The sequence below is a fragment of the Micromesistius poutassou genome (genome assembly GCF_964030765.1).
Source record: "Micromesistius poutassou genome assembly, chromosome: 8".
Lineage (NCBI taxonomy): Eukaryota > Metazoa > Chordata > Actinopteri > Gadiformes > Gadidae > Micromesistius > Micromesistius poutassou.
The window spans coordinates 20,077,650-20,104,252 of record NC_140278.1 but is presented as its reverse complement, the minus strand read 5'-3'; the positions used below and the strand labels follow the sequence as shown (position 1 = coordinate 20,104,252).

At 45.0% G+C, this 26,603-nt stretch overlaps 4 protein-coding genes across 5 annotated transcripts in view; all 4 read left to right on the top strand.

Moving 5' to 3' along the window:
* The window catches only part of LOC311351109 (single-strand DNA endonuclease ASTE1-like), a 3,611-nt gene extending 2,120 nt beyond the window's left edge, over nucleotides 1-1,491 (top strand). The window contains exons 3-4 of the mRNA XM_084471202.1: nucleotides 80-221; nucleotides 746-1,491. Coding sequence (XP_084327328.1) covers nucleotides 80-221; nucleotides 746-920 — 317 coding nt within the window. The 3' untranslated portion in view covers nucleotides 921-1,491. The remainder of the gene's footprint in view (nucleotides 1-79; nucleotides 222-745) is intronic.
* Nucleotides 1,492-3,418: 1,927 nt separating this feature from the next.
* On the top strand, nucleotides 3,419-5,967 carry LOC311352167 (myeloid cell surface antigen CD33-like). The gene is made up of 4 exons (XM_084472386.1): nucleotides 3,419-3,514; nucleotides 4,054-4,404; nucleotides 4,762-5,025; nucleotides 5,458-5,967. The coding sequence occupies exons 1-4, from the start codon at nucleotides 3,469-3,471 to the stop codon at nucleotides 5,583-5,585; spliced, it is 789 nt and encodes a 262-aa protein (XP_084328512.1). The 5' UTR covers nucleotides 3,419-3,468; the 3' UTR covers nucleotides 5,586-5,967.
* Nucleotides 5,968-10,305: 4,338 nt separating this feature from the next.
* LOC311350999 (cell adhesion molecule CEACAM1-like) lies at nucleotides 10,306-17,112 on the top strand. The gene is made up of 9 exons (XM_084471086.1): nucleotides 10,306-10,385; nucleotides 11,426-11,782; nucleotides 11,848-12,114; nucleotides 12,601-12,957; nucleotides 14,041-14,304; nucleotides 14,675-14,771; nucleotides 15,487-15,529; nucleotides 15,700-15,782; nucleotides 16,705-17,112. The coding sequence occupies exons 1-9, from the start codon at nucleotides 10,340-10,342 to the stop codon at nucleotides 16,754-16,756; spliced, it is 1,566 nt and encodes a 521-aa protein (XP_084327212.1). The 5' UTR covers nucleotides 10,306-10,339; the 3' UTR covers nucleotides 16,757-17,112.
* Nucleotides 17,113-20,162: 3,050 nt separating this feature from the next.
* Nucleotides 20,163-26,418, top strand: LOC311351108 (single-strand DNA endonuclease ASTE1-like). 2 transcript variants are annotated; one of them, XM_084471200.1, is made up of 4 exons: nucleotides 20,163-22,272; nucleotides 22,943-23,150; nucleotides 23,275-23,419; nucleotides 24,585-26,418. In XM_084471200.1, the coding sequence occupies exons 1-4, from the start codon at nucleotides 21,028-21,030 to the stop codon at nucleotides 24,928-24,930; spliced, it is 1,944 nt and encodes a 647-aa protein (XP_084327326.1). In that variant the 5' UTR covers nucleotides 20,163-21,027; the 3' UTR covers nucleotides 24,931-26,418. The 2 variants fall into 2 exon arrangements, with proteins under 2 accessions (XP_084327326.1, XP_084327327.1); XM_084471201.1 differs by having other exon boundaries at nucleotides 24,571-24,716.
* The last annotated feature ends 185 nt before the right edge of the window (nucleotides 26,419-26,603 follow it).

The following is a 26,603-nucleotide window of genomic DNA, read 5'->3' as shown; positions in this document are numbered from 1 at the left end:
TGTGTGTGTGTGTGTGTGTGTGTGTGTGTGTGTGTGTGTGTGTGTGTGTGTGTGTGTGTGTGTGTGTGTGTGTGTGTAGGCTGGCAGGGGGTTACCAGCCACGACCCTCAGCCTCTGGATGTCGTGGCTCACCGCTTCAACCAATGGCAGGCCTGCCTGAAGGACGCCTCCCAGCTCAACCTGCTGCTCTGCAAGCCCCTCCCTGAACCCCACTTCGCCTGGTGAGACACCCAGACAGTACTGTTTCCATAGCAACACCATCACCCAGACAGTACTGTTTCCATAGCAACAGCATCAACCAGACAGTACTGTTTCCATAGCAACACCATCACCCAGACAGTACTGTTTCCATAGCAACACCATCACCCAGACAGTACTGTTACCATAGCAACACCATCACCCAGTCAGTAATGTTTCCATAGCAACACCATCACCCAGACAGTACTGTTACCATAGCAACAGCATCAACCAGACAGTACTGTTTCCATAGCAACACCATCACCCAGACAGTACTGTTTCTAGTTACACCACCACCTAGCTAGTATCGTTTCCATTGAAACACCGTCATATAAAGCTTGTCATAAATAACAATCAGCTTTGCTGATTCTGATTAAAGCTGATTCTGACAATAGATGAGACAAATGGTATCAGATTCAAATGTGTGACAAAGTTCAGGGTTGCGTCAACAGAATGTAGTTGTTAAGATAAGATAAGTGCTTTATTAACCCCAGACGGGTCGTTCCAGGTTGTTCCAGGGCAGGCTGGTGCACCAGCAGATCAAGAAGCTCCAGCAGAAGGAGCCGGAGGAGCACGCTGCAGACTTCACCAGACTGTACAGGAGCCTCCTGGGAGCAGTGACCCGGCCAGACCCCGGGGCCCAGCTGAGGGCCAGCATGGGCCATCTTCGTCTCAACACCTAGGAGGAGGAGGAGGAGGAGCTGGGCGGGGCTGTAGGCCTGGATCAAGGCTTGGCTTGGCCGGAAGGGGAGGGGCTAATAGGAGCTGTTAAATGAGTCACATCACTGGACTTTGATTCGTTCATATCTCCCATGCATTTTGGTCTCGTCTAAAAGGATAAATTCCCAGGTTAAAAATAAATTATAATCAACAACACCATAACGGTGTCACTTTAGATTGAAAATTGTTAATTATTATTAACAGTTTTATTATTATTCATTATTAACTTGATTTATCAAGTCCCACAGAGATGGAGAGTGCAGAAGTTCACTTTTAAAACTGTCTAAATGTGTGGATGGGAAGGGATACATGAAATACATTTTAAAGTAAAATGTATAAACATGCTATAATGTACACAGCTTTTGATTTACAATTTTTCCAATGCATTCATTTTCTGATATTTTTTTTTTAAACTGGCATGAATTATCAAGACATTTTTTCGGCGTTCTATTCGTTCCATGGCAATAAAACTATAGAGAAAACTTCATTGTTTAAATATTAAAAAATGTTTAATAAAAGCTTATTAAAATTAGACTATGAACAGAGTAAACATTTATTGGTCACACACTTTGAAGGGCCCTTAAGTCAGGACCCCCGTCCCACCTGGTGGTGAACCAGGGGCCCCTAGCACCCCCATCCCACCTGGGGGTGAACCAGGGGCCCCTAGCACCCCCATCCCACCTGGTGGGTGAACCAGGGGCCCCTAGCACCCCCATCCCACCTGGTGGTGAACCAGGGGCCCCTAGCACCCCCATCCCACCTGGTGGGTGAACCAGGGGCCCCTAGCACCCCCATCCCACCTGGTGGGTGAACCAGGGGCCCCTAGGACCCCCATCCCACCTGGTGGGTGGGACGGTGCCGCTAATAACGGTCTGTCAGATCCAGCCCTTAAAACTCTCGGCCGGTGGTCCTTCGACGCTTATGACTCTTACATCAGATCTAATATTTCGGACCTCAGGAAATCGCAGCGAGCGCCGTCTTACTGATTAAAAACCGCAGGTTCCTGGCCGGGGGTCCCAGCTTCTCTGGCTCTTGTTGGGGTGCTTAGATTTCGGCATGCACGTATGGCTACCGCGTAGTCTCGCTGTCGAGAATACGCAAGGCACTTCAGGACCCCGGCCAGCGACCTTGCCCAATGTGCTAATTAATATATCATATGTATGTTATTAATATAATAATTAATAATATACTTCTGCAATTATCATCAATTCTTTTCCGCCACTCTAATCATTTTCACTATGGCAAATTTCGGATAAGTGAACTATTGAAATGGACTTTAAAGTGATGTGAACTGAAGTTAGTGGTTATTGCAGAGAATATCTAAAAGAATGAAGTAAAATGTGAAGACTATTACTGTAGCCTTTCACAATCAGCCAATCAGCCCAGGAACTGGATCTTGTCCTCCAACTTCATGATGAAGAGGTAATGGTACTGGTCTCTCTGCACTGGTACGGTCTCTCTGTACTGGTACTCTTCTCTCTGCACTGGTATGGTCTCTCTGCACTGGTACGGTCTCTCTGTACTGGTACGGTCTCTCTGGTTAACCAGTGCAAAGAACACTCTTTAACACACACGGATAGACAGACACCGGTCAGGCACACATTCACACACACACACACACACACACACACACACACACACACACACACACACACACACGCACACACGCACACACACACACACACACACACACGCACACACACACACGCACGCACACACACATACACAATACACACAGAATACACAATACAGACATACATACATATATGCACAAGGTCCATTTCCTTATGGTCTATTAATATTAACTCTCTCTCTCTCTCTCTCTCTCTCTCTCTGTCTTCTATTTCTGTACCTCTCTCTTTACCTCTCTCCCTCCCTCACTCCCCTTCACCTCTCTCTTACTCTCTTCACCTCTCTCCCTCTCTCTCTCTCTCTCCCTCCCTCTCTCTATCCCTCTCACTCTCTTCACCTCTCTCCCCCTCTCTCACTGTTCAACCAAACATCTTTAACCATGTTGAAAGTGAATGTTAATGTACTTCAACACTGTAAGATGATTGACCCTTAACCAACATGTGTCATCCCTTCCTCACTTCAAAAACCTCACGACTTTCTGAAAACATCCGGTGACTTTCTGAGAACATCCACTGACTTTGACACTTTGTGGTCCATAGCTCATCTGGTGAATGCACACACTTTGTTGAGTTGTGATATCTAGGGTCTCTGATATATAACTACAATGAAAAATGATTCTTACAGCTCATTTTGTCCCATTTGGTCGTTTTTTACAGTAACACCATTGATGTTTGTATGTCATGTACATGAGATAGAGAAGGGCAGCTATATATGGACTTTAAAGTGATGTGAACTGAAGTTAGTGGTTAATGCAGAGAATATCTAAAAGGAGGAAGTTAAATGTGATGACATTTTGCGGTAGCCTTTCACAATCAACCAATCAGCTGATCTGTCCTAGTGACGGCTATAAGCAGACACTGAGAGGACGCTACGGAGCAGATGAAGATGAATCCATGGACCCTCTCTGTGCTCCTGCTGCTAGCTGGTAAGCTGTAATGCTTCTTCTGTTTACTACCTGGAACGTGTCCGTACACAAACTGGATCCAGCCGGCCTGCTGGCTCAACCCAGAGCTCTTTCTAGAGTCTACTGGACCTCAACTCTACCACTAGACACAGACACAGAAGGACACTGATCGGTTTATCGTTCCATATGTTATCATAATAATAATAATAGTAGTGATGATAATGATAATGCATTGTTTTCTTAATGGGCCTCACCCAAAAAGCTTTATAACATAAAAGAAAAAAACTTGATATATAAAGTCTGAAATTAGACATGATATATCATATAATTTATTATGCTTTATGATATGATATCAAATATTATATAATATGATATTAAACCAAACACATCACAATATCAACATCACACCCTGACCTTCTCAGAGCATCTTCACCATCAACCAGTCGCTCTCATTCTCACCATGACGGTGAGAAGCTCAACTTGGAGAGAGCGTGACCTCATGTGAGGCCCTCCCATAGAACCGGGCTCCCTGTTGTGACCCCACTGTCTGCTTCCTCCAGGGCCGCTGGGGGCGGCCCCTGACTGGGGCGTGGAGTACCCTGACTCCTTCTGCGTGGTGGAGGGCTCCACCGCCACCATCCCCTGCAGCTTCACCCACCCCGAGTGGCACCAGGTGAACCTGGTGGTGTGGTGCCCCGATCACCTGATCTGCCAGGTCTATGTGCCCAACGTGTACGACAGCAGCAACGTCCGGGCTGACAGCAGGTTCCTGTACCTGGGGGACCATGTCAGGAACTGCACCTTGAAGATCATCAAGACGATGAAACGGGACGCTGCAACGTACCGCTTCCGCATGGAGACCAACGTCAAAGGGTTCACCGGACAGAAAGGAGTCAGAGTCAACGTCACTGGTAAGTGTTACTACTAGTATTGTTACTAGTCAGTGTTACTCCTAGTATTGTTACTAGTTAGTGTTACTACTAGTACTGTTACTAGTCAGTGTTACTACTAGTACTGTTAATAACAGTACTAGTAGTAACACTGACTAGTAACAGTCTGTTACTAGTCAGTGTTACTTCTAGTGCTGTCACTAGTCAGTGTTACTACCAGTATTGTTACTAGTAAGTGTTACTGCTAGTACTGTTACTAGTTAGTGTTACTTCTAGTACTGTTACTAGTCAGTGTTACTTCTAGTACTGTTACTAGTTAGTGTTACTTCTAGTTGTCCAGCTTGTAAAAGACTGTCCGTCTCACTGTGTCTTCAACAGATGGAGAGGATGTGGAGGTCAGAAGCTCCGTCACTGACAACGTGGTGAAAGAGGGCGGTCAGGTCACACTCACCTGTACCTCAGCCTGCTCCTTCCACCAATCGGACGTCCACTGGTACAGAAATGGCCACGCCCTGTCAGAGACAGGCCCCGCCCTCCACCTCAGCGATCTGACCAATGACGACACAGGGAATTACAGCTGCTCTCTGGACTCCAGTGGGCAGATAACCTCTGAGCCTTGGAGTCTAACGTTGGAAGATGAAGGTGAGCCCCTCTGTATTCACTAATGCACATGAGGGTGGTCCCTCATCTAATGTAATATAGTCTGTTATAGTCTGACATTATCTAATGTAATATAGTCTATTATAGTCTGACATTATCTAATGTAATATAGTCTGTTATAGTCTGACATTATCTAATGTAATATAGTCTGTTATAGTCTGACATTATCTAATGTAATCTAGTCTATTATAGCAGGACATTATCTAATCTAATATAGTCTATTATAGCCTGATATTATCTAACATAGTCTATTATAGTCTGACATTATCTAATCTAATATATTTGACTATAGTCTAACATTATTTATAATAGTCTAGTATAGTCTAACATTATCTATTATAGTCTAACATTATCTATGATAGTCTAACCTAATGAAGGCTCCGTCCATGGATGATCCCTCGTGTTGTTCTCCAGGATTCCACAGGTCCGTCCACCTGAAGGTTGCCGTGGTGAAGGGCGTGGCGTTGGCCGTTCTCTTTCTCCTCCTAGCTGGGGTTGTCTTCGCCAAATGGTGCTCAAACAAAACCAATCAAATCATCTAAAAAAGGTCTTTGTCCGCATTAGACAAAGTTGGAACATATTTGTACACGTAAAGATGAAAGTATAATTTTTCATGTTGATAAATGTGTTGAAGGTGATTGTATTTTAGAATAATTATTTTGTCATATTGGTGGGAATTGCTTTGACATCCCTGTGGACTGTGAGGGTGACGGTCTCAGCAGCCTCACCTGGCCTGAGTCAGACTGAGAGACTCTGGGGCTGCACACCTGTTGTGCGTTGGCTAGTCAATGCACACAGGTTAAACCAGCAGTCACCACACACACTCAGGAGATAACCTAGATGGCAGCCTGGATCACCATCTTCATGTGTCATGGACTTCGACCTCCGCAATAAACCGGTTTCCAACATCACCACCCTGTGTCCTGTGTCTTGAGGAGCCCAGAGAAAGCCACCGAGGTGGAGGGTGGAGGACATCTTTAGGAGGAGGGTGGCGGCCATCTTTAGGAGGAGTGGGGCGGCCATCTTTGCGGATGTTTTATTTTGATTGGATCATTTCTAAATGTAGCATCTCTCTGGCTTGTTGCTCCAAATTGCCCACCCGGCCTTAACTCTGTTTCTCAGCTCGGACGCTGAGGCTGGACTCTCTGCCCCAGGTAGGCCTACCCACTGCTTTAGCTAGATGATAGGTGGAGATGGATAGAATAAGAGATGGATAAAAATTAGGACGCTGGCATAAGCCTAGTCAAATAAAAGGGCTAGGCTAAATCGATGCTAGAGCGAGGCTATTTCAGGAGATTTCCAAACAGATCAATTTATTAGTTAGGGATACACGTCAGGATATTATCAATAACTGTATCTTTTGTCATGGCAAAACATAATACTGATGACATAACTGATACTGTCAACTTATTTGAGCACTACCTTGGTGTAATTAATATTTTAGTTGAATTAAGTAGTTCAGGGATTAGAAAAAGAAAGACATTTAAATTACCCCAATTTAAAAAGATGCTTTGAGTTTTTTTAATTCTGAGGAAATGCAGATAGCTGCCCTGCAAGATAGACTGGTAGAACCAGACTAGCAGGCTCCGTAAACACCCATTAAATTCTGTTTCAATCAGCAGGGGAGCAGGGTACAGGTAGCCCTGTCCGACAATGACAATAGCAGTGTTTAACCTGTAGAGGGAGCCAGTGGAGCTCTGGGTTATCCTTCAGGGGTCAGCAACCTTTTCAACACGCAGTGCCAGTTTGACATTTTCTCGTTAATGAGTGTGCCTTGAGCAACAATATATTAAATATTAAGCTGAAATATGAAACCGTGACCAAAAAATTTCCAGAAGACCAGTAATTGTATTATTTCCATATAGTCCACAATCATGCATCAACATTTAAGTGGTTTTTTGTTGTTATATTTGCAACATGGGCTAACAAATTATAATTACATATATCGTCACCCTCTTAAAGTAATGGCCTAAGACATATTTTCAAATTGTTCAGAAAACAGAAAAAAACTGAACCATTTATAGAGTATAATATACTCTATATATGGTTCAGTTTTTTCTGTTTTCTGAACAACTTGAAAATATGACTTAGGCAAGGCCATTACTTTAAGAGGGTGACGATATATGTAATGCTGACCCCTGAAGGATAACCCAGAGCGCCACTGGCTCCCTCTACAGGTTAAAAACTGCTATTGTCATTGTCGGACAGGGCTACCTGTACCCTGCTCCCCTGCTGATTGAAACATAATTTAATGGGTGTTTACGGAGCCTGCTAGTCTTGTTCTACCAGTCTATCTTTCAGGGCAGCTATCTGCATTTCCTCAGAATTAGAAAAACAGAAAAAACTGAACCATATATAGAGTATATTATACTCTATAAATGGTTCAGTTTTTTCGGTTTTCTGAACAATTTGAAAATATGACTCATGCCATTACTTTAAGAGGGTGACAATATGCCATCTCAAAACACTGCTTTCAGAAACTCATTCAAAAATATATTTGCACTGTAAGAAATGTAAAAAACTGACATTTTATGAGAATTATAGAAACATCCACATCAATATCTTTAAGACCTGTACAGCTTTTCAAAAACCATGTGAAGGCCATGCATACAGGCCACTTGCAACAATATTTTTAATATTTTCTTCTCTATTACTCACAACATAGGTTTAAAAACTATTAATTGATCGCGTTTCAGAACACTGCTTTCAGTATCTAATTGAAACATATTTGCACTGGGAGGAAATGGCCAAAACAGAATAAAGTGCAAAAAAAATCGGTAGCAGTGATTATGCTGCTGCATTGTAGTAGTGAAAAAAAAGAATTTTGCAAGTGTGCCAATGATTATGCGGCCACGTGCCAGTGGCATGCGTGCCTAGGGTTGCCGACCCCTCCTTTAGATGGACATGTGGTTTGTTCCCTGCAAGTGTGTCTGGAGACGCTGGGCGTGGAGGAAGAGACGCTGGAGGGAGTTCTGGCTCACCTGCGCCTCCCAGTGGCTGTGACCTGCTACTGGCTGAGGAGGGCCAGCCCTGAGCTGACGCTCCTCAAAGCTCTGCTGATGGTCATGGTCCAAGGAGAACTGAACCGACGGACAGGAGCGACAACAGGTAGGTAGCACATGATGTAACTTTAATCACTCACTCACTTACTTCCTCCCTACCTGCGAGTGTGTGTGTGTGTGTGTGTGTGTGTGTGTGTGTGTGTGTGTGTGTGTGTGTGTGTGTGTGTGTGTAGGCTGGCAGGGGGTTACCAGCCACGACCCTCAGCCTCTGGATGTCGTGGCTCACCGCTTCAACCAATGGCAGGCCTGCCTGAAGGACGCCTCCCAGCTCAACCTGCTGCTCTGCAAGCCCCTCCCTGAACCTGGTGAGACACCCAGACAGTACTGTTTCCATAGCAACACCATCACCCAGACAGTAATGTTTCCATAGCAACACCATCACCCAGACAGTAATGTTTCCATAGCAACACCATCACCCAGACAGTACTGTTTCCATAGCAACACCATCACCCACACAGTACTGTTTCCATAGCAACACCATCACCCAGACAGTACTGTTTCCATAGCAACACCATCACCCAGACAGTACTGTTTCCATAGCAACACCATCACCCAGACAGTGTGTGTTTGGGGGTCAGGGAAGGGTAGGAGGATTTGGGGGTCAATGGAATGGGCTGGTGTGGGTCACAGTGTGTGTGTCAGCGTGGTCTCCAACCCAAACACCAAGAGGTGGTTTGTATCGGTCCTCCAAACGACCCACAGCGCCCCCTGCTGCCTGGTAAGAAACAGCAGAACGTCACGCATGTCAGAGTTCTGTCTTTTTTAGATATTTTCGACATAAAATGCACTTTCATCACCTTTCTAGCGACAAATGGGCATTCTATTGTTGTATTCTTAAGTCAGTGAATGTAAATGTCTGCTAAACGTTTGTGAGCTTAATACAACGTTTAGGAAGAGGAGGAGCTGGGCGGGGCTGAAGGCCTGGATCAGGGCTCAGATGGGCCCAGGGTGGAGGTTAGAACGCTCTACAGAACCAAAGACAGGAAGGACCTGGAGTCTGCCCAATGGGTCTGACCGTTTGCCAAAGGCAGTGAGCCAGTCCCTTGGTTTGAGGAAGTAGTCTGAAGCGTGGGATCTTTTATTTTGATTGGATCATTTCATGACGTAGCATCTCTCTGGCTTGTTGGTCCAGACTGCCCACCCTGCCTTAACTCTGTTTCTATCACAGAATGAGGAAACACAAAAAGGATCAGGAATCAACAAACCTGAGAAGCAGAGAATCAACCAACGAAGACACAAACCACAAGGCATGACTATAACTGAGCTGTTGATCCTTATCACCTGAAGTCCCGCCCCTCTCTGCCCATTGGTCAACCCATGAACGAGAGAGAGAGAGAGAGAGAGAGAGAGAGAGAGAGAGAGAGAGAGAGAGAGAGAGAGAGAGAGAGAGAGAGAGAGAGAGAGAGATAAGCTCAGCAGCTCACCAACATTCAAAGTTCCCTGTCTTCAGAGAACATCTCGTAAACACAGTATCTCGTCCACAATGTTCTTGTTGAATTCACAGACTTGGTTGAGAGGTAATATCTCGGGGTCACAGAGATACAACTATCATGAATGAAGACATTTAGCTCACTCTGCTCAGTTGTTGCACTAAACATGGTCATTGTTCACGTTACCCTGTCGCGTTGACAGGAAGAGGAATCTCGAGCGTGTCTCCTCCTGACCCCGAGGGCCTCTTCACATCCACACAACAACGGGATGTTTGGTTCATGAAACGATCAATAATCCATACACACTGGAGATACTCCACCTGAGGCCGAGTCCATTGGGGCCCAAGGTGCATCCCTAACTTCTAGTCTCTACGTTTGATGAATCCTCCTGTTTCTTCTTCAGAGGCTCCAGTTTACCAAGTTATCCCGGATCTACATCAAGACATAACGGTTGTTCAATAGAATAATAGAAAGTCAAACTCTACTTCAAATGATGGTTTCTATGATCGGGGCCAAGCTGTAGATCAATCCAAAGCAAAGGGACTACTCCTATAAAACACGTTGATAATGGGACTATAGGGACGTTCTACTGGGTCAATAGAAACTAAACTGTTGATTGCATGTCATGTCAGTTGAGAGAGGGAGAAAGGCAGCTATATATGGACTTTAAAGCATTGTGAAGTAGTGACTATTGCAGAAATGATCTAAAAGGAGGAAGTTAAATGTGATGACATTTTGCTGTAGCATTTCACAATCAACTCTATGGCGGCTATAAGCAGACACTGAGAGGACGCTACGGAGCAGATGAAGATGAATCCATGGACCCTCTCTGTGCTCCTGCTGCTAGCTGGTAAGCTGTAATGCTTCTTCTGTTTACTACCTGGAACGTGTCCGTACTCAAACTGGATCCAGCCGGCCTGCTGGCTCAACCTAGAGCTCTTTCTAGAGTCTACTGGACCTCAACTCTACCACTAGACACAGACACAGAAGGACACTGATCGGTTTATCGTTCCATATGTTATCATAATAATAATAGTAGTGATGATAATGATAATGCATTGTTTTCTTAATGGGCCTCACCCAAAAAGTTTTAGTAACATAAAAGAAAAAAACTTGATACATAAAGTATGAAATTAGATATGATCTATGATATGATATATGATATAATATGATATCATATGGTGTGCGATATGATATCATATATTATGCTGTATGATGTGATATTAAATATGATATTATATGATATAAACACAACACAATACAACCCAACACAATACAATATCAACATCACACCCTGTATGGCTAGCCCTCTCAACATTTAATCAGTTGGGCTGACTAGTAGTGATTTCGTTTTCACTAGTGGAAATGACATTTCAACATGACCAGATATCTTTAATTTAATCATAGATATCAGTAATTCCTTTTTCACTCAAGAATATCAATTACAGATGTCTACAATTAAATTTCCACATGTTGTAAATGATTGTGACTCGTGGAAATGTAAACAAACCAATATATATCAACAAACCATTTTGGTTACGTGGGAAAAGTTTCCGTCAGCAAAGAAGAACAACATGGCAGAGATATTGTCAGTGGAAGATGCAATATAATGATATAGATCCGGCATTAAAATGGGTTTTGATCACATTTCTAGAAAGAAATGTGTCTTTTACTTTGACTAATATTCATTCATTGATTGTTTATCACTGAATGAAGGAAATAGACAGATATACTAGGGTGCACCAGACAGAACAGAGCCTCCCAGAGTTCCGCCGAGGCGATGACCCCCTCATGTGTGAGAGGTCACTACATGCGCGGTGCGTGACCTCATGTGAGACCCTCCCATAGAACCGGGCTCCCTGTTGTGACCCCACTGTCTGCTTCCTCCAGGGCCGCTGGGGGCGGACCCTGACTGGGGCGTGAAGTACCCTGACTCCTTCTGCGTGGTGGAGGGCTCCACCGCCACCATCCCCTGCAGCTTCACCCACCCCGCAGGTTACCGGGTGAACCGGGTGGGGTGGTGCACCAGTCACCTGATCTGCCAGTTCCACACGGCCAAAGTGTACGACAGCAGAAACGTCTCGGCTGACAGCAGGTTCCTGTACCTGGGGGACCTCGTCAGGAACTGCACCTTGAAGATCATCAAGACGATGAAACAGGACACTGCAACGTACCGCTTCCGCATGGAGACCAACGTCACAGGAAGAGGGTTCACCGGAACAACAGGAGTCAGAGTCACAGTTACTAGTAAGTGTTAATGCTGTCAATCTGTCCAGTTGTAAAGAACGTCCGTCTCACTGTGTCTTCAACAGATGGAGAGGATGTGGAGGTCAGAAGCTCCGTCACTGACAACGTGGTGAAAGAGGGCGGTCAGGTCACACTCACCTGTACCTCAGCCTGCTCCTTCCACCAATCGGATGTCCACTGGTACAGAAATGGCCACGCCCTATCAGAGACAGGCCCCGCCCTCCACCTCAGCGATCTGACCGATGACGACACAGGGGATTACAGCTGCTCTCTGGACTCCAGTGGGCAGATAACCTCTGAGCCTTGGAGTCTAACGGTGTTGGAAGATGAAGGTGAGCCCCTCTGTATTCACTAATGCACATGAGGGTGGTCCCTCATCTAATGTAATATAGTCTGTTATAGCCTGACATTATCTAATGTAATATAGTCTGTTATAGTCTGACATTATCTAATGTAATATAGTCTGTTATAGTCTGACATTATCTAATGTAATATAGTCTGTTATAGCCTGACATTATCTAATGTAATATAGTCTATTATAGTCTGACATTATCTAATGTAATATAGTCTGTTATAGTCTGACATTATCTAATGTAATATAGTCTATTATTGTCTGACATTATCTAATGTAATATAGTCTATTATTGTCTGACATTATCTAATCCTTAGATAATGTCAGACTATAATAGACTATATTACATTAGATAATGTTAGACTATAATAGACTACAATATATTAGATTCTAATGTAACATACTCTATGAGGCCCTCCCATAGAACCGGGCTCCCTGTTGTGACCCCACTGTCTGCTTCCTCCAGGGCCGCTGGGGGCGGCCCCTGACTGGGGTGTGGAGTACCCTGACTCCTTCTGCGTGGTGGAGGGCTCCACCGCCACCATCCCCTGCAGCTTCACCCACCCCGTGGGGCACCAGGTGAACCGGGTGGTGTGGTGTCCCAATCACCCGATCTGCCAGGTCTACGATCCCAACGTGTACGACAGCAGCAACGTCCGGGCTGACAACAGGTTCCTGTACCTGGGGGACCTCGTCAGGAACTGCACCTTGAAGATCAACAAGACGATGAAACGGGACGCTGCAACGTACCGCTTCCACATCGAGACCAACGGCGAAGGAGGAAGGTTCACCGGACAGAAAGGAGTCAGAGTCAACGTCACTGGTAAGTGTTACTACTAGTATTGTTACTAGTCAGTGTTACTACTAGTACTGTCACTAGTCAGTGTTACTACTAGTAGTTACTAGTCAGTGTTACTACTAGTACTGTTACTAGTCAGTGTTACTACTAGTACTGTTACTAGTCAGTGTTACTACTAGTACTGTTACTAGTCAGTGTTACTACTAGTACTGTCACTAGTCAGTGTTACTTCTAGTACTGTTACTAGTCAGTGTTACTACTAGTACTGTTACTAGTCAGTGTTACTACTAGTACTGTTACTAGTCAGTGTTACTACTAGTACTGTCACTAGTCAATGTTACTACTAGTACTGGTACTAGCCAGTGTTACTTCTAGTACTGTTACTAGTCAGTGTTACTACTAGTACTTGTGGTATTTATGAGTAGCGTTTACTTAGCTTACTATAAATGATGAAACGGAGCTTCGCATTATGTTGCTTTATTGCTGGAGAACTAAACAGAACACGCACCCAGGGCATCACATCCGGTTGGCGCTTATACTACCGTAATGATGTAAGCAGTACGTGCAAGCTTATGGTAAACATTAACATTGATTCAGACTGCTGGCGTGATCTGAATATTACAGTACTGTCACTAGTTAGTGTTACTACTAGTACTGTTACTAGTCAGTGTTACTTCTAGTACTGTTACTAGCCAGTGTTACTTCTAGTACTGTTACTAGTTAGTGTTATTAATGGTACTTTCCCTAGTATAACTTCTAGAACTGTTATAATAGGACGATAGGAAGAGACTAGACTCGGTTCCCATTGGGGAGGGATTAGTGGCTTCCTGTAGTCAACCTTGAGCACCATGTCCTCACCCAGCTGCTCCTCATGAGATGTTTCTGGATGTCCTGGAAGACGCTTTGGATCAAAGGGACTCGATCACAAAGAGCGTGATCAGGAAGAGCCAGGGAAGTTAGCAAATACAACAGATAGTAGGACTCCTTGTATCTGCAAACTGACGTGATAAAATAGTCAATTATAAGTGATGACCACTTTAACTTCAGTGGAAATCCTGTCAATCGGTCCAGTTGTAAAGAACGTCCGTCTCACTGTGTCTTCAACAGATGGAGAGGATGTGGAGGTCAGAAGCTCCGTCACTGACAACGTGGTGAAAGAGGGCGGTCAGGTCACACTCACCTGTACCTCAGCCTGCTCCTTCCACCAATCGGACGTCCACTGGTACAGAAATGGCCACGCCCTATCAGAGACAGGCCCCGCCCTCCACTTCAGCAATCTGACCAATGACGACACAGGGGATTACAGCTGCTCTCTGGACTCCAGTGGGCAGATAACCTCTGAGCCTTGGAGTCTAACGTTGGAAGATGAAGGTGAGCCCCTCTGTATTCACTAATGCACATGAGGGTGGTCCCTCATCTAATGTAATATAGTCTGTTATAGTCTGACATTATTTAATGTAATATAGTCTATTATAGTCTGACATTATCTAATGTAATATAGTCTGTTATAGCCTGACATTATCTAATGTAATATAGTCTATTATAGTCTGACATTATCTAATGTAATATAGTCTATTATAGTCTGACATTATCTAATAGAATATAGTCTATTATAGTCTAACATTATCTAATTCAATCTAATTGTATCTAAAATAAAGCCATTTTAGAGGTAATCTCACTGTCGTTTACAAAGTGATCTAAACTAATCTGATGTATCTGACATAAATGTGTTGTTTTACAGAGAAAAGGTCTGCCAGGCGCCTGACGGTGTCGGTGGTGTCCGGCATGCTGTCGGCTGTGTTCCTTCTCCTCCTGGCTGGGCTTGTCTTCGCTAAAAGGTACTCAAATCAAATCTGATAAGAGGTCTAAATTGGACGTTGAAGATTATTTGTGAGACAGTGTTTCCCCCTAGATTGTTTTGTAGCAGTGGTGCTGTGAGTTGGTAACCTAGAAACACTAGGGGGGTCCGGGGGCATGCCCCCCGGAATCTTTTTTTGGAAAAATAACCCTTTTAATGGTTACTCCTGGTGAGATTTTTTTGGGAAAAATTTACAGATTGAGCTTCCAAATATGACATAACAACCAACAGAGTCAAGGTATCTGCTGAGACCAGATCATTGTGCAAATGTGCCTTGAACTTGGCAGAAACTAAGAAGTTAACATTTTATGTTCATTTTCAGCTATTTCTTTGATATTTAAAAAAAAAAAGAAAAAATTTATGAAAAAATAAAATAAAATAAAATAAAAAATATATTTTTTTTTTGCAGTGGCGCTGACAATCCAGCAGCGGTGGTGCGCCACTGCTGAATGCATATAGGGGAAACACTGTGTGAGATGATATTTTTGGAAAGATGAAAGTATATATCTCTAAGATTTGTGTTGATATAAATGTCTGTTCAACTTGGGGTAGGGAATGGAACTCAGTGTGGAGCTCACTCGGAAGAGATCGCAATCAATCGCTGCTCATCATCATAGGTGTCGCATGTAAAGTAAAGCAAAATGGTGTTGTACTATTGGACATGTCTGTAATGTCTTTTTTTTATTATTAAATAGGAGACATGCACAGAAGAAGGCACCAGAGGTGATTCAAAAACAGGTAAGGGTTAAACTAAAAGTGTGTGTGTGTGTGTGTGTGTGTGTGTGTGTGTGTGTGTGTGTGTGTGTGTGTGTGTGTGTGTGTGTGTGTGTGTGTGTGTGTCTGGGTTAATGGATGGACACACGTGTTTGTGTGAGTATGTCTGTCTGACCTCCTGTCTGTCTGTCTAGGAGGTGGGCCGTAAACAGGAAGTGGTGGGAGCTTCAGAGGAAGTCAGCTATTCAACCGTCCACTTCCAACCCAACTCCTCAAGGTAACCGCCCCCTGTTACGACGTAACCTTCTGATGATGAAGAAGACGGTAACAATGTCATCACTAATAAGACGCGATGATGTCATCTTTTAATCAGTGAAACAGATCAGGGTGAAGTACTTGTTCATTGATGAAACCAGTGCCAACACTAGCTCCTTTAAACATCCCTAATGAACCGTTTCTAAAGCTTAACCGACCAGAACGGCCCGGGCCATCAAACCATCGTCTCCCTTGGCTTTACCTCTGGTACCAATAGCATTTTAAAAATGACTTGGTTTTACCAATTCTGCCAAAGAGCATTTAGCGTGTGGGTAGTAAAGTGTTTCTAAACACCCCGTTTTAGCTCAAGTTCGAACACTATGTGAATTTATGATGAATTTATGAATTTATTTGATCATGATATGAGTTCTTTTGAGTTCTAGGAAGGAGGGGGAGGTGTTAACCCCATGGTTACGAACCACAGCAGCTTTTTTTAAGCGAGGACAGATCTTATCTTTCGTAGTGAGCGATGCTGTGACCGACACAACCAGCAACATAAACCGCCACACACACACACACACACACACACACACACACACACACACACACACACACACACACACACACACACACACACATACATACACACACACACACACACACACACACACCCCTTCACCCTGATATTCAAGAGCACCTGAGCTGGAATTCAGAGTAGAGTTGATTTTTAACAAACTGTTTGGTGTAGTCTAGCAAAAACGTAGTGCTTTTAAATCTGTTTTTTTAAATAAGTTTATTATTTAGTATATTATTTACTCAAAGACTGAAGACATGCTAAGATGTTTAAAACAGGTTCACTGGTTCACTAGTTCAGTGGCACTTGTAGCCTACTAGGAAATGATGGCGGGAATCTGAGGCTTGCTGGTCTGTTTTCTTGGTGACAGATCAGCCCCTGGACCGGAACATGAGATTGTCTACAGCGAGGTCGTTCGCTGAACCAAACTCAAGCAGCGACTCCTCTTCCTCCTCCAGTGATGACGAGATAAGGGACACTGCCGTCATCATGTCTGGTGTCTCTCACAGACTTATTGGTTGAGTCTTGTTCTATTTCTGATGATTTCAGTGTTTTATCTTTTTATGCATTAGACTTTTCTGTTCATGTTGTTGTTTATTCTGAATATACGCGAGGTTGTCTGAGTAACGGTGAGGTTTGTAAAGACTGGTTCTTCTCCATTCTGGTCCTGATGACCCTAGGCTACGTTTCAATAAAATACTTCTCAATTCAGTTTTCTGAGGGCAAGGCCGCTCAGTCTTTCATGGGCCTGTTTTTCTATTAGCTTACAGTATTCATACAATCATAGATAGCTTCACAGTCTATGGCTCATGTAGGCCTACAATGAGACCTGTCATGTTCTAAACATCGGTGGCTCCTGTGTTGAAGTGAAGCCATTTTAAAAACTGATAAGTTAATGGGGGGCAGATTATCACACTCACCACAGTGAGCTAATATAAGAAGGGGGAAGTATAATCCACTGAAACCCAGCAGGAACTTTTATTGCTGCCATGTGTGTTGAAGTCCTCTCTTCTCTGAATACTGCTATTAAGATAGCAGAAGTCAGATAGAATTGAACAAAAGTCTTTTTGCGAAGCGTCTACATAGAAATACAGGTATTATGCATAACCCAATTTAGACATAGAACAAGCTTTTTGGGAACTGTATTAGACCTTTCAAGTAGGCTATCAAAGTTGAATGTCTCCCTTATTCTCAGCATACATTGTATTTTCATTTGGATACAGCTTTGGAAAATATTACTATATTGATAAATAACATTTATATTTTAGAATGTTTTGTAAAATAAAGTAAAAAAAACAACAACAACTGTACAGACAAAAAAAATAAAATAATAAAATCCTCAACAAACTTCTAAAAATGTTTTCTACATTAGGCAGATGGAATCCAAGGTATACATACTACGTACTACGATGGTATATGCTACTGTAGAAGCACACACACACACACACACACACACACATATATATATATATATATATATATATATATATATATATATATATATATAACTTGTTCTAACAATATAAACACTACAATAATTTAATAATTTTATAATAATTTCTTTGGAAGTCGTCGGAAAAGATTTGCAATGGTTTATGGGACGAGTAGTTCCTTCACTTGTTCACAAAACAATGTACAGTCTTTAACATTTTCCCTTTCTGTTTTCCAAATATTCTTTTACCTCTGAATTATTATTTTTTTATGGTCACGACCAGAGCCGTATAAAGACTTTCTTTATACGGCTCTGGTCACGACTAATTTGTGGGATCATTGAAAATGAATGGGAAATGTACTTCCGGAACCAGAGAGGTTAAAAAGGGGACGGTACTTCTGGAACCAGAGAGGTTTAAAAAGGGGGAAATGAATAACAAATCTAATCACAATAGTTCTGTAACTCGATACAACTGAAGTCATTGTATTTCCCATTTTGTGAGGTCAAAGTGCTTTTGAATTAACACAACTCTGTTTTATAGTCTCATATGCGAGCAGATTTACTTTGTTTGGAGCCTGCATTAATGATCTAGATAGTATGACACTCAGAGGAAGCTTTCACATGGACAAACGTTTTCAGTTTCATTATGGATTCAGTCAACAAATGTATAGTATAGTTTTGGAATTAAATCCAGTGGTTGATCCTACCTGCTGCCACTAGATGGCAGTGTCTCCAAATGAAAGCCGGGTGTCGCTTTGTCAGACAATCCCTTGCTTTGCGTGGTTGTGGTTTACGCAGCCTTCTGGTTTAAACCACAGCGTGGTTTGGAGAAGGATCGGATACGGTTCCTTCGCCCGCGGCCCACACAAACCAAGGGCTGAGTAACCTGTTTGATCAGGCTATCAATCAACACTCTAAAAGGTGTGTGGCAAGGTATTGATTGGTCTCTGTGTGTGCACTGGGACCGGTCCGTAGATGCTCACGTCACGTGGTGGTTCATTCTGGGAATGGTGAGATGGGAATTCTCAGCAGAACGCACCGTCTCAGGTGAACATCACGGGCTCTTCTGATTGGCTGAAAGCGTTTCGGGTTTTCACTTTCCATGGGAGTGATCTCTAACTTGGGTCCTGTCCTGTCCTGTCCGTGTGTTTTTTGAACATCTCAAACTCAGGTTTAGTTTCAATCAACTAAACTGGTTTGAACTAGTTTCAATTGGGGTCTTTTATTTTGAAAGTGTTTGGGCTCAATCAGATTCCCCTCATAAAAATTTGAGTGACTGCATCAGTGTGAAATACAACTATCAACACGATAGCCTGTAGCAACTAGTGTCTGATAGAGCATGTGTGGTCATTACAGTTGATGTTATATCCTGTTGATGTCAGGAAAGGGAAACCTATAGAGAACTAAGGTGTTTGCATGTGTGTGTTTGCATGTGTGTGTGTGTGTGTGTGTGTGTGTGTGTGTGTGTGTGTGTGTGTGTGTTAGTGTATAAAGGAGCTGGGATCCTCTTTGGGTAAGTCCAGTCACCATAGAAGTAGAACTTGAGCTATCAGAGTTCTAGTTCTGACACACCATGGGGGTGAAGGGCTTGTGCTCGCTGCTGGAGGACTACAGCCAGATCTACCAGGACGTCCGCTTCAGGGACAGCAAGCTAGTGGTGGACGGCAACAAGGACCTGGCCTACCGCCTGTATTTCACGTCCGACCTGGACCAGAACCACGGCGGGGAGTACCTGGCCTTCCAGGCGGAGGTCCAGGCTTTTTTCACGCCTCTGGAAAAGTGTGGAATCAAACCATCCGTGGTGATGGACGGAGGCGCGGGCGCCAGCGACATCAAACTGGACACCCTGAAGAAGCGGGTCAAAGAGAAGGTCGGGAGGGCCCAGTGCGCTGCTCTGAAGGGCAGGAGGGTGGACATCCTCCCCCCCTTTACTATGACAGTGTTTGAACAGACGCTGAACAACATGGAGGAAGAGACGCTGGAGGGAGTTCCGGCTCACCTGCGCCTCCCAGTGGCTGTGACCTGCTACTGGCTGAGGAGGGCCAGCCCTGAGCTGACGCTCCTCAAAGCTCTGCTGATGGTCATGGTCCAAGGAGAACTGAACCGACGGACAGGAGCGACAACAGGTAGGTAGCACATGATGTAACTTTAACCACTCACTCACTTACTTCCTCCCTACCTGCGAGTGTGTGTGTGTGTGTGTGTGTGTGTGTGTGTGTGTGTGTGTGTGTGTGTGTGTGTGTGCGTGGTGCACGTGTTCTGGCTTGTGTGTAAAAACACTGGCTCCGATTGGCTGCCATGAAACCTGACTCTGCCTTAGCCAATCATAAACGCTTATCTCGTTGTTAAAAAACCCACTCAGTCTCATCACTAGCAGTATTTCTGTGGATCCAGGGGTGCGTTCGGATTACGCAGTTTATTTAATCAATTCATAGTAACGCACCGCATTCAGTAACGATAACGGCGTTGTACCGACGGAAACAGTAATTAATTAGATTACCCCGTTATAACGGCGTTACTTAACGCCGTTCTTTTAAACGGCGTCATTCCAAACACTGCTGAAAGGAGATCAGCTATTCGGACGTCGTTGCGGGTTTCTCTTCCAGATATAGATATATAGACCATTAGAAAGGAGCTATTATTGCGTTCAGTAATAACATGCAGACCAGGCCCCTTTGTGATCAGGGATTCGTTTGTTCTTTTGCTGGAGAGTTTCGTTTCCCAGCCAGTCGCGATCCGGACTTGGTTTCGCTTTCGGTTCTTCTCCAGTTCTGTAAAAAAAAAGTAAAAGCGTTTTGCAGGAAAGACGGAACGAGTATGAATATTATTATGAAGGATGTGATGTAGGCTATGTAACGCGTTAAAGACATACAGCCTCAGTGTCCCAGAAGTTTAACGTTAGGATTCGAGAGCTACTATTTTAATGTAATGTGTTTGAGATGGCAGAGCCATCCGAGAGGGGCACGCGCTGAGGTCTGTGTCGTACGGCGCTTTGGTGGATAAATACGTGCAATATTTTTTTAAATGGTCGGAAAACTCTCGTAGCCTAGTCCATGAAGTAGTCTGACCCACGGAACCCAATCATTGATTGGAAAGCGAAACTTAAAGAGAACTGCGGAGCCACTCCCACTGGGGCTGTGGGTGTGTGTGTGTGTGTGTGTGTGTGTGTGTGTGTGTGTATAAAGGAGCTGGGATCAGTCCCCATAAATGTTAGAACGTTTCCAGTCATAGGTGGAGTTAGAGCTTGACCTATCAGCCACCATGGGGGTGAAGGGCTTGTGCTCGCTGCTGAAGGACTACAGCCAGATCTACCAGGACATCCGCTTCAGGGACAGCAAGCTGCTGGTGGACGGCACTAACCTGGCCTACGACCTGTACTACAGGTCCAACCTGGACCAGAACCGTGGCGGGGAGTACCTGGCCTACCAGGTCCAGGTCCAGACTCTCTTCACGACTCTGGCCGACTGTGGAATCAAACCATACGTGGTGATGGAAGGAGGCTCGGGCGCCAGCGACATCAAACTGGACACCCTCATGGACCGGGCCAGAGGGAAGATCCGGAGTGCCCAGGGCGCCGCTCTGAAGGGCTGTAGGGCGAGCATCCTCCCCCCCATTACCCTGACAGTGTTTGAACAGACTCTGAACGACATGAAGGTGCCGCTGGTCATGTGCTTCGGAGACGCCTACGGCCAGCTGGCTGCCCTGGCCAGCGAGTGGTGCTGCCCGGTGCTGTCCACAGACACTGACTTCTACATCTACCACCTTCCAGTTGGTCTTCTACCGCTGGATCACTTTCAGTGGGACTCAGTTAAAAAGAGTCCGGCCAGGAGTTACATCCCCTGCAAGCGATACACCACGTCCAGCTTCTGCACCTTCTTCAACATCGACCACCAGCTGCTGCCCGTCTTCGCCTCGTTGGCCAGGAACGACTACGTCAACCTCAGAGAAGTTAACTGGGCCCAAAATGTTCAGGCAGGAAGAAAGACGGAGTTGTCTCAGACCGCCCGCCTGGAGAGACTCCTGAGGTGGATGAGAGGCTTCCAGACGATTGAAGACACCTTGACAGCAGCGATGGCACTCATGCCCAATATGAGTCAACAGGTGCAGACGGAGGTGCAGAAGTCCATTCTGGAGTACGAGCTCCCCAGCTCCTCTCTGCGGGGGTTCTTCAGTGAGGGAACCGTTCCGCCGCTGCCTGCTGAGATGTTGATCTGCGTCCCTGAGTGGGTCCGTGCGTCCCTGGCCAGAGGAGAGCTGGGAGCCGACATTCTGGACCTCTTGGTGCACAAGAGGAAGATGTTGCCAACCCAGGTGGAGCGCAGCGCCCCACAGAGCTCCAACCTCACCTCGCGGCCCGTCCGGCAGGTGTTGTACGGGCTGCTGCTGGGCCGGGGGAGAGGCAAGGTGCTGGAGGTGGACCGGGTCGGTAAGGGGCCCGCCAGTGTCAAGGTGCAACCGCTGGTCCAAGGAGCCGCTCAGAGGCTGAGGCTGGACTCTCTGCCCCAGGTAGGCCTACCGACTCATTCAGCTGGATGATAGGTGGAAAATAGATGGACAAGAGATGGACCAAAGAGATGGACCAAAGATGGGTAATAGATGGATAATAGATTGATTATAGTAGCAGCACCAAGTAAGAAGAAGGCTAACATGGCAGAAGCGTAAAAACTTTAAAAGATCAGTCCAAATTCAATGAATACTTCACTATAGTTTTGTTTCATTGATTAATAACTTTTTTCGGGGGGGGGGGGGGGTGAATCTAATTGCATTTAGTTTTTCAATTAATATGTTTGATCTCAGACATCATCATGATCAAAAGTTGTCTATGACATGATCATAGACAACTTTTTCCACCAAACTATCTGGCCCTCCGTCTGTTGAGTGTGCATGTGTATCTTAGAGAAAGTTGAAACACCCCCTGAGATAGCTTGGCACTTCACCATTAACAACCTTATTAAGTAGCCATATCTTAACCTGGTTGACTGTCTCCCACGTTGAGACCATTTCAATTCTCAGTGGGAGGGTAATAGGTGTATGCATGCTGCAAGTCTCATAAAACATCTGCATTATGTAATAAACAGCATGTGTTGATCCAATAGGAGTCATCTGGGCGAAACCTCTACAAGTGGCGTTCTTGGTTATCCTTTAGATGGACATGTGATTTGTTCCCAATTCCCAGGCAGACCACGCTGTGAGGCTGCAGGTGTGTCTGGAGACGCTGGGCGTGGAGGAAGAGATGCTGGAGGGAGTTCCGGCTCACCTGCGCCTCCCAGTGGCTGTGACCTGCTACTGGCGGAGGAGGGCCAGCCCTGAGTTGAGGCTACTCGAAGCTCTGCTGATGGTCATGGTCCAAGGAGAACTGAACCGACGGAAGGGATTGACCACAGGTAGGTAGCACATGTGGTGCCAAGTAACCTTACTCACTCACTCATTTACTTAATTACTCATTCACTTAATCACTCAATTTGTGTACCTGTGTGTGTGTGTGTGTGTGTGTGTGTGTGTGTGTAGGCTGGCAGAAGGTTAACAACCACATCTTTCGGCCTCTGGATGGTGTCGTGGCTCACAGCTTCAACCAATGGCAGGCCTGCCTGAAGGACGCCTCCCAGCTCAACCTGCTGCTCTGCAAGCCCCTCCCTGAACCCCACTTCGCCTGGTGAGACACCCAGACAGTACTGTTTCCATAGCAACACCATCAACCAGTCAGTACTGTTTCCATAGCAACACCATCACCCACACAGTACTGTTTCCATAGCAACACCATCACCCAGGCAGTACTGTTTCCATAGCAACACCATCAGCCAGACAGTACTGTTTCCATAGCAACACCATCAGCCAGACAGTACTGTTTCTATAGTAACACCATCACCCAGTCAGTACTGTTTCCATAGCAACACCATCACCCAGACAGTACTGTTTCCATAGTAACAGCATCAACCAGACAGTACTGTTTCTAAAGCAACACTATGACCCAGACAGTACTGTTTCTATAGTAACTAACCTTGCTATTGCCAGACTGAGCTCAATCGTAGATTGCACGTTGGTCTGGAGAGGCTGCTGTCATTTTCTTCAACACAAGAGGCGTGATTGACGGTTCTAGTTCAACTGACTCTGCACGCAATTGGATAGTCCTTCAACCAATCAGACCAACGATCAAAAAGCTGCTTGCCGTCGCTTCCCTGTCGTCATTGTGTTAAACCAGCCAATAGCGCGCCAAGGGGAAAAGCCAGCTTGGTGATTGGCTCCAGTAAAAGCTTATCGGAAACAGAAAGAAATGTATTGCTCCTCTCCAGCCCCTGCCGCAGAGCGAATTCAAATCACCGGCAGAACGGGCTGGGGGTACCCAGTCTATATAGTTACACCATCACCTAGCTAGTACCGTTTCCATATTTACACCATGTCAAAAGCTCCTGACATGGTGACAGTAAAACATTCAAATAAATAAAAGTAACATAGCAAGATGGCGGCAGTAGCTCAGGAGGTAGAGCGGGTCGGCTGGTAACCGGAAGGTTGCTGGTTTCGATCCCCGGCTCCTCCTAGCCGAGTGTCGAGGTGTCCCTGGGCGAGACGCCTCACCCTGACTGCCCCAGATGAGCTGGCTGTCACCCTGCATGGTCGACTCCACCGTCGGTGTGTGAATGTGTGAATGAATGGTTGTAAGTCCTAAATGTAAATGTAAAAGATTGGGATATTTTAACAGTGATAAAATGAGACATTGTTACAGATATAGATATGTGACAGAGAAAGTTGAGTGTTGGGTCAACAGAATGTGGTTTTAAGATAAGATAAGTGCTTCATTAATCCCAGACGGGCTGGTCCAGGTTGTACCAGGGCAGGCTGGTGCACCGGTGGCAGAAGCAGCTCAAGAAGAAGGAACCAAAGGAGATAGCAAAGGACGACCAGTTCAGGACCCTCTACAGGAGCCTCATGGAAGCCGTGACCCTGGGGCCCGAGGCCCCGCTGAGGGCCAGCATGGAGCACCTTCACCTCAACACCCAGGATGAGGAGGAGGAGGAGGAGGAGGAGCTGGGCGGGGCTGCAGGCCTGGATCAGGGCTCTGATAGGCCGAGGGTGTCGGTTAAAATGCGCTACAGAACCAAAGACAGGAAGGACCGTTCCAGAAACCCAGAACTGGGGAGGAAGCAGGAGAGGGAGGGGTGGGAGTGAGCAGGAAGGGGCGGAGTTCTAGGGGTGGGGGCAATAGGGCAGCTGTTAGATCAGGGTGTCGCCTCGCTGTGCACTTTGAATCTTGGTGTTTGGCGTCTCCTGAGCTATGCTACTCGACATTTCACTTTCATTTTGCAAAGTCTGAACATTCCTGGCGGGCGTCGTTGTTGTAAAACTTGTCAAACGCGTGAGCGACTCTGACCTACCCTGAACAGTCATTAATCGTTGGCGTATCTATTTGATAAAGCCTCTTAGCAACAATGTGCAATACTTATTGTATTTAATTTTTTATTTTTTTTCTACTGTTGCTGGGCTATTGCAACAAACTAATTTCTCCTACGGGGGATTAATAAAGTTGTATCGTATAGTAACATTTTAATGTATACAAATTTGTGACAGAGAAAGTTGAGGGTTGGGTCAACAGAATGTGGTTTCAAGATAAGATAAGTGCTTCATTAATCCCAGACGGGCTGGTCCAGGTTGTACCAGGGCAGGCTGGTGCACCAGCGGCAGAAGCAGCTCCAGGAGAGAGAATAGTATAGATAGAGATAGTACAGGATGACCAGTTCAGCAGACTGTACAGGAGGCTCCTGGGAGCAGTGACCCAGCCAGACCCCGGGGCCAACAGGAGGGCTGGGGGGCCCGAGGCCCAGCTGAGGGCCAGGATGGAGCACCTTCACCTCAACGCCCAGGACGAGGAGGAGGAGGAGCTGGGCGGGGCTGCAGGCCTGGATCAGGGCTCGGGTGGGCCTTGGGTGGAGGCTCAAAACAGGAGGAGGGAGGGGTGGGAGTGAGCAGGAAGGGGTGAGGCTAATGGGGAACTGGTTTGGGGTAACGCGTTACAGTATTACATTAAGCAGCAACAGAGTTATAAATCCTGTTTGTCATATAATTTTGGTAATGCATCTTCAATAAGAAACTAGGAAGGTAGAAAAAGGAGAGATGAGAACGGTATATCATTAGAATAAGATGTTATCACAATATTATGGTTGTGGGCTTTTTCTAAGCGTGAATCATGACTTGTGTTTCAGGTTTGGTTCAAATGATCAATTTTCTGATTAAAATCGATCTTCCTTTAAATTTTCTCATTAATTACAAAAATCTGATGATCGATATTTCAATACAACACATACATATATATTATTGCTGTCAAACAATTAAAATATTTAAACGTGATTAATCGTATTAATGTCACATTTAACTAGCGATTAATCGCAATTAATCACACATTTTTATCCATTCTAAATGTCCCTTGATTTCTTTTTGTCCCATTATTTTTTCTCATTTTAATGCTCTTATCAACATGGAAAAGTGGATCGGCTTGCTTTGTGCAAATTATTTTTTATTGAAAACAACATTGCCATATACTGTAGTGTTCAATTTCACACTTACATTCTCACTTGGAACAGTCATTCACACTTGGAGCAAATCATCTCTCAGACAATGTAACACTGTCCATCAATCAATAAAAAAAAAATATAAAATATATATTTTTTTTTTTTACCACTGTGTTGTCCTAAAGTCTCCACCACGGTTTCTTGAGCTGCATGAGGAGGCTCCAATCACTTAGAGAAAGGAGTATAGATGTTCTCCTCCCCACTAATCAAAGATTACAATGACAAAAAAGAATATGTGAGGTGATCTTAATCAAACACAGACAAAGAACACACCAT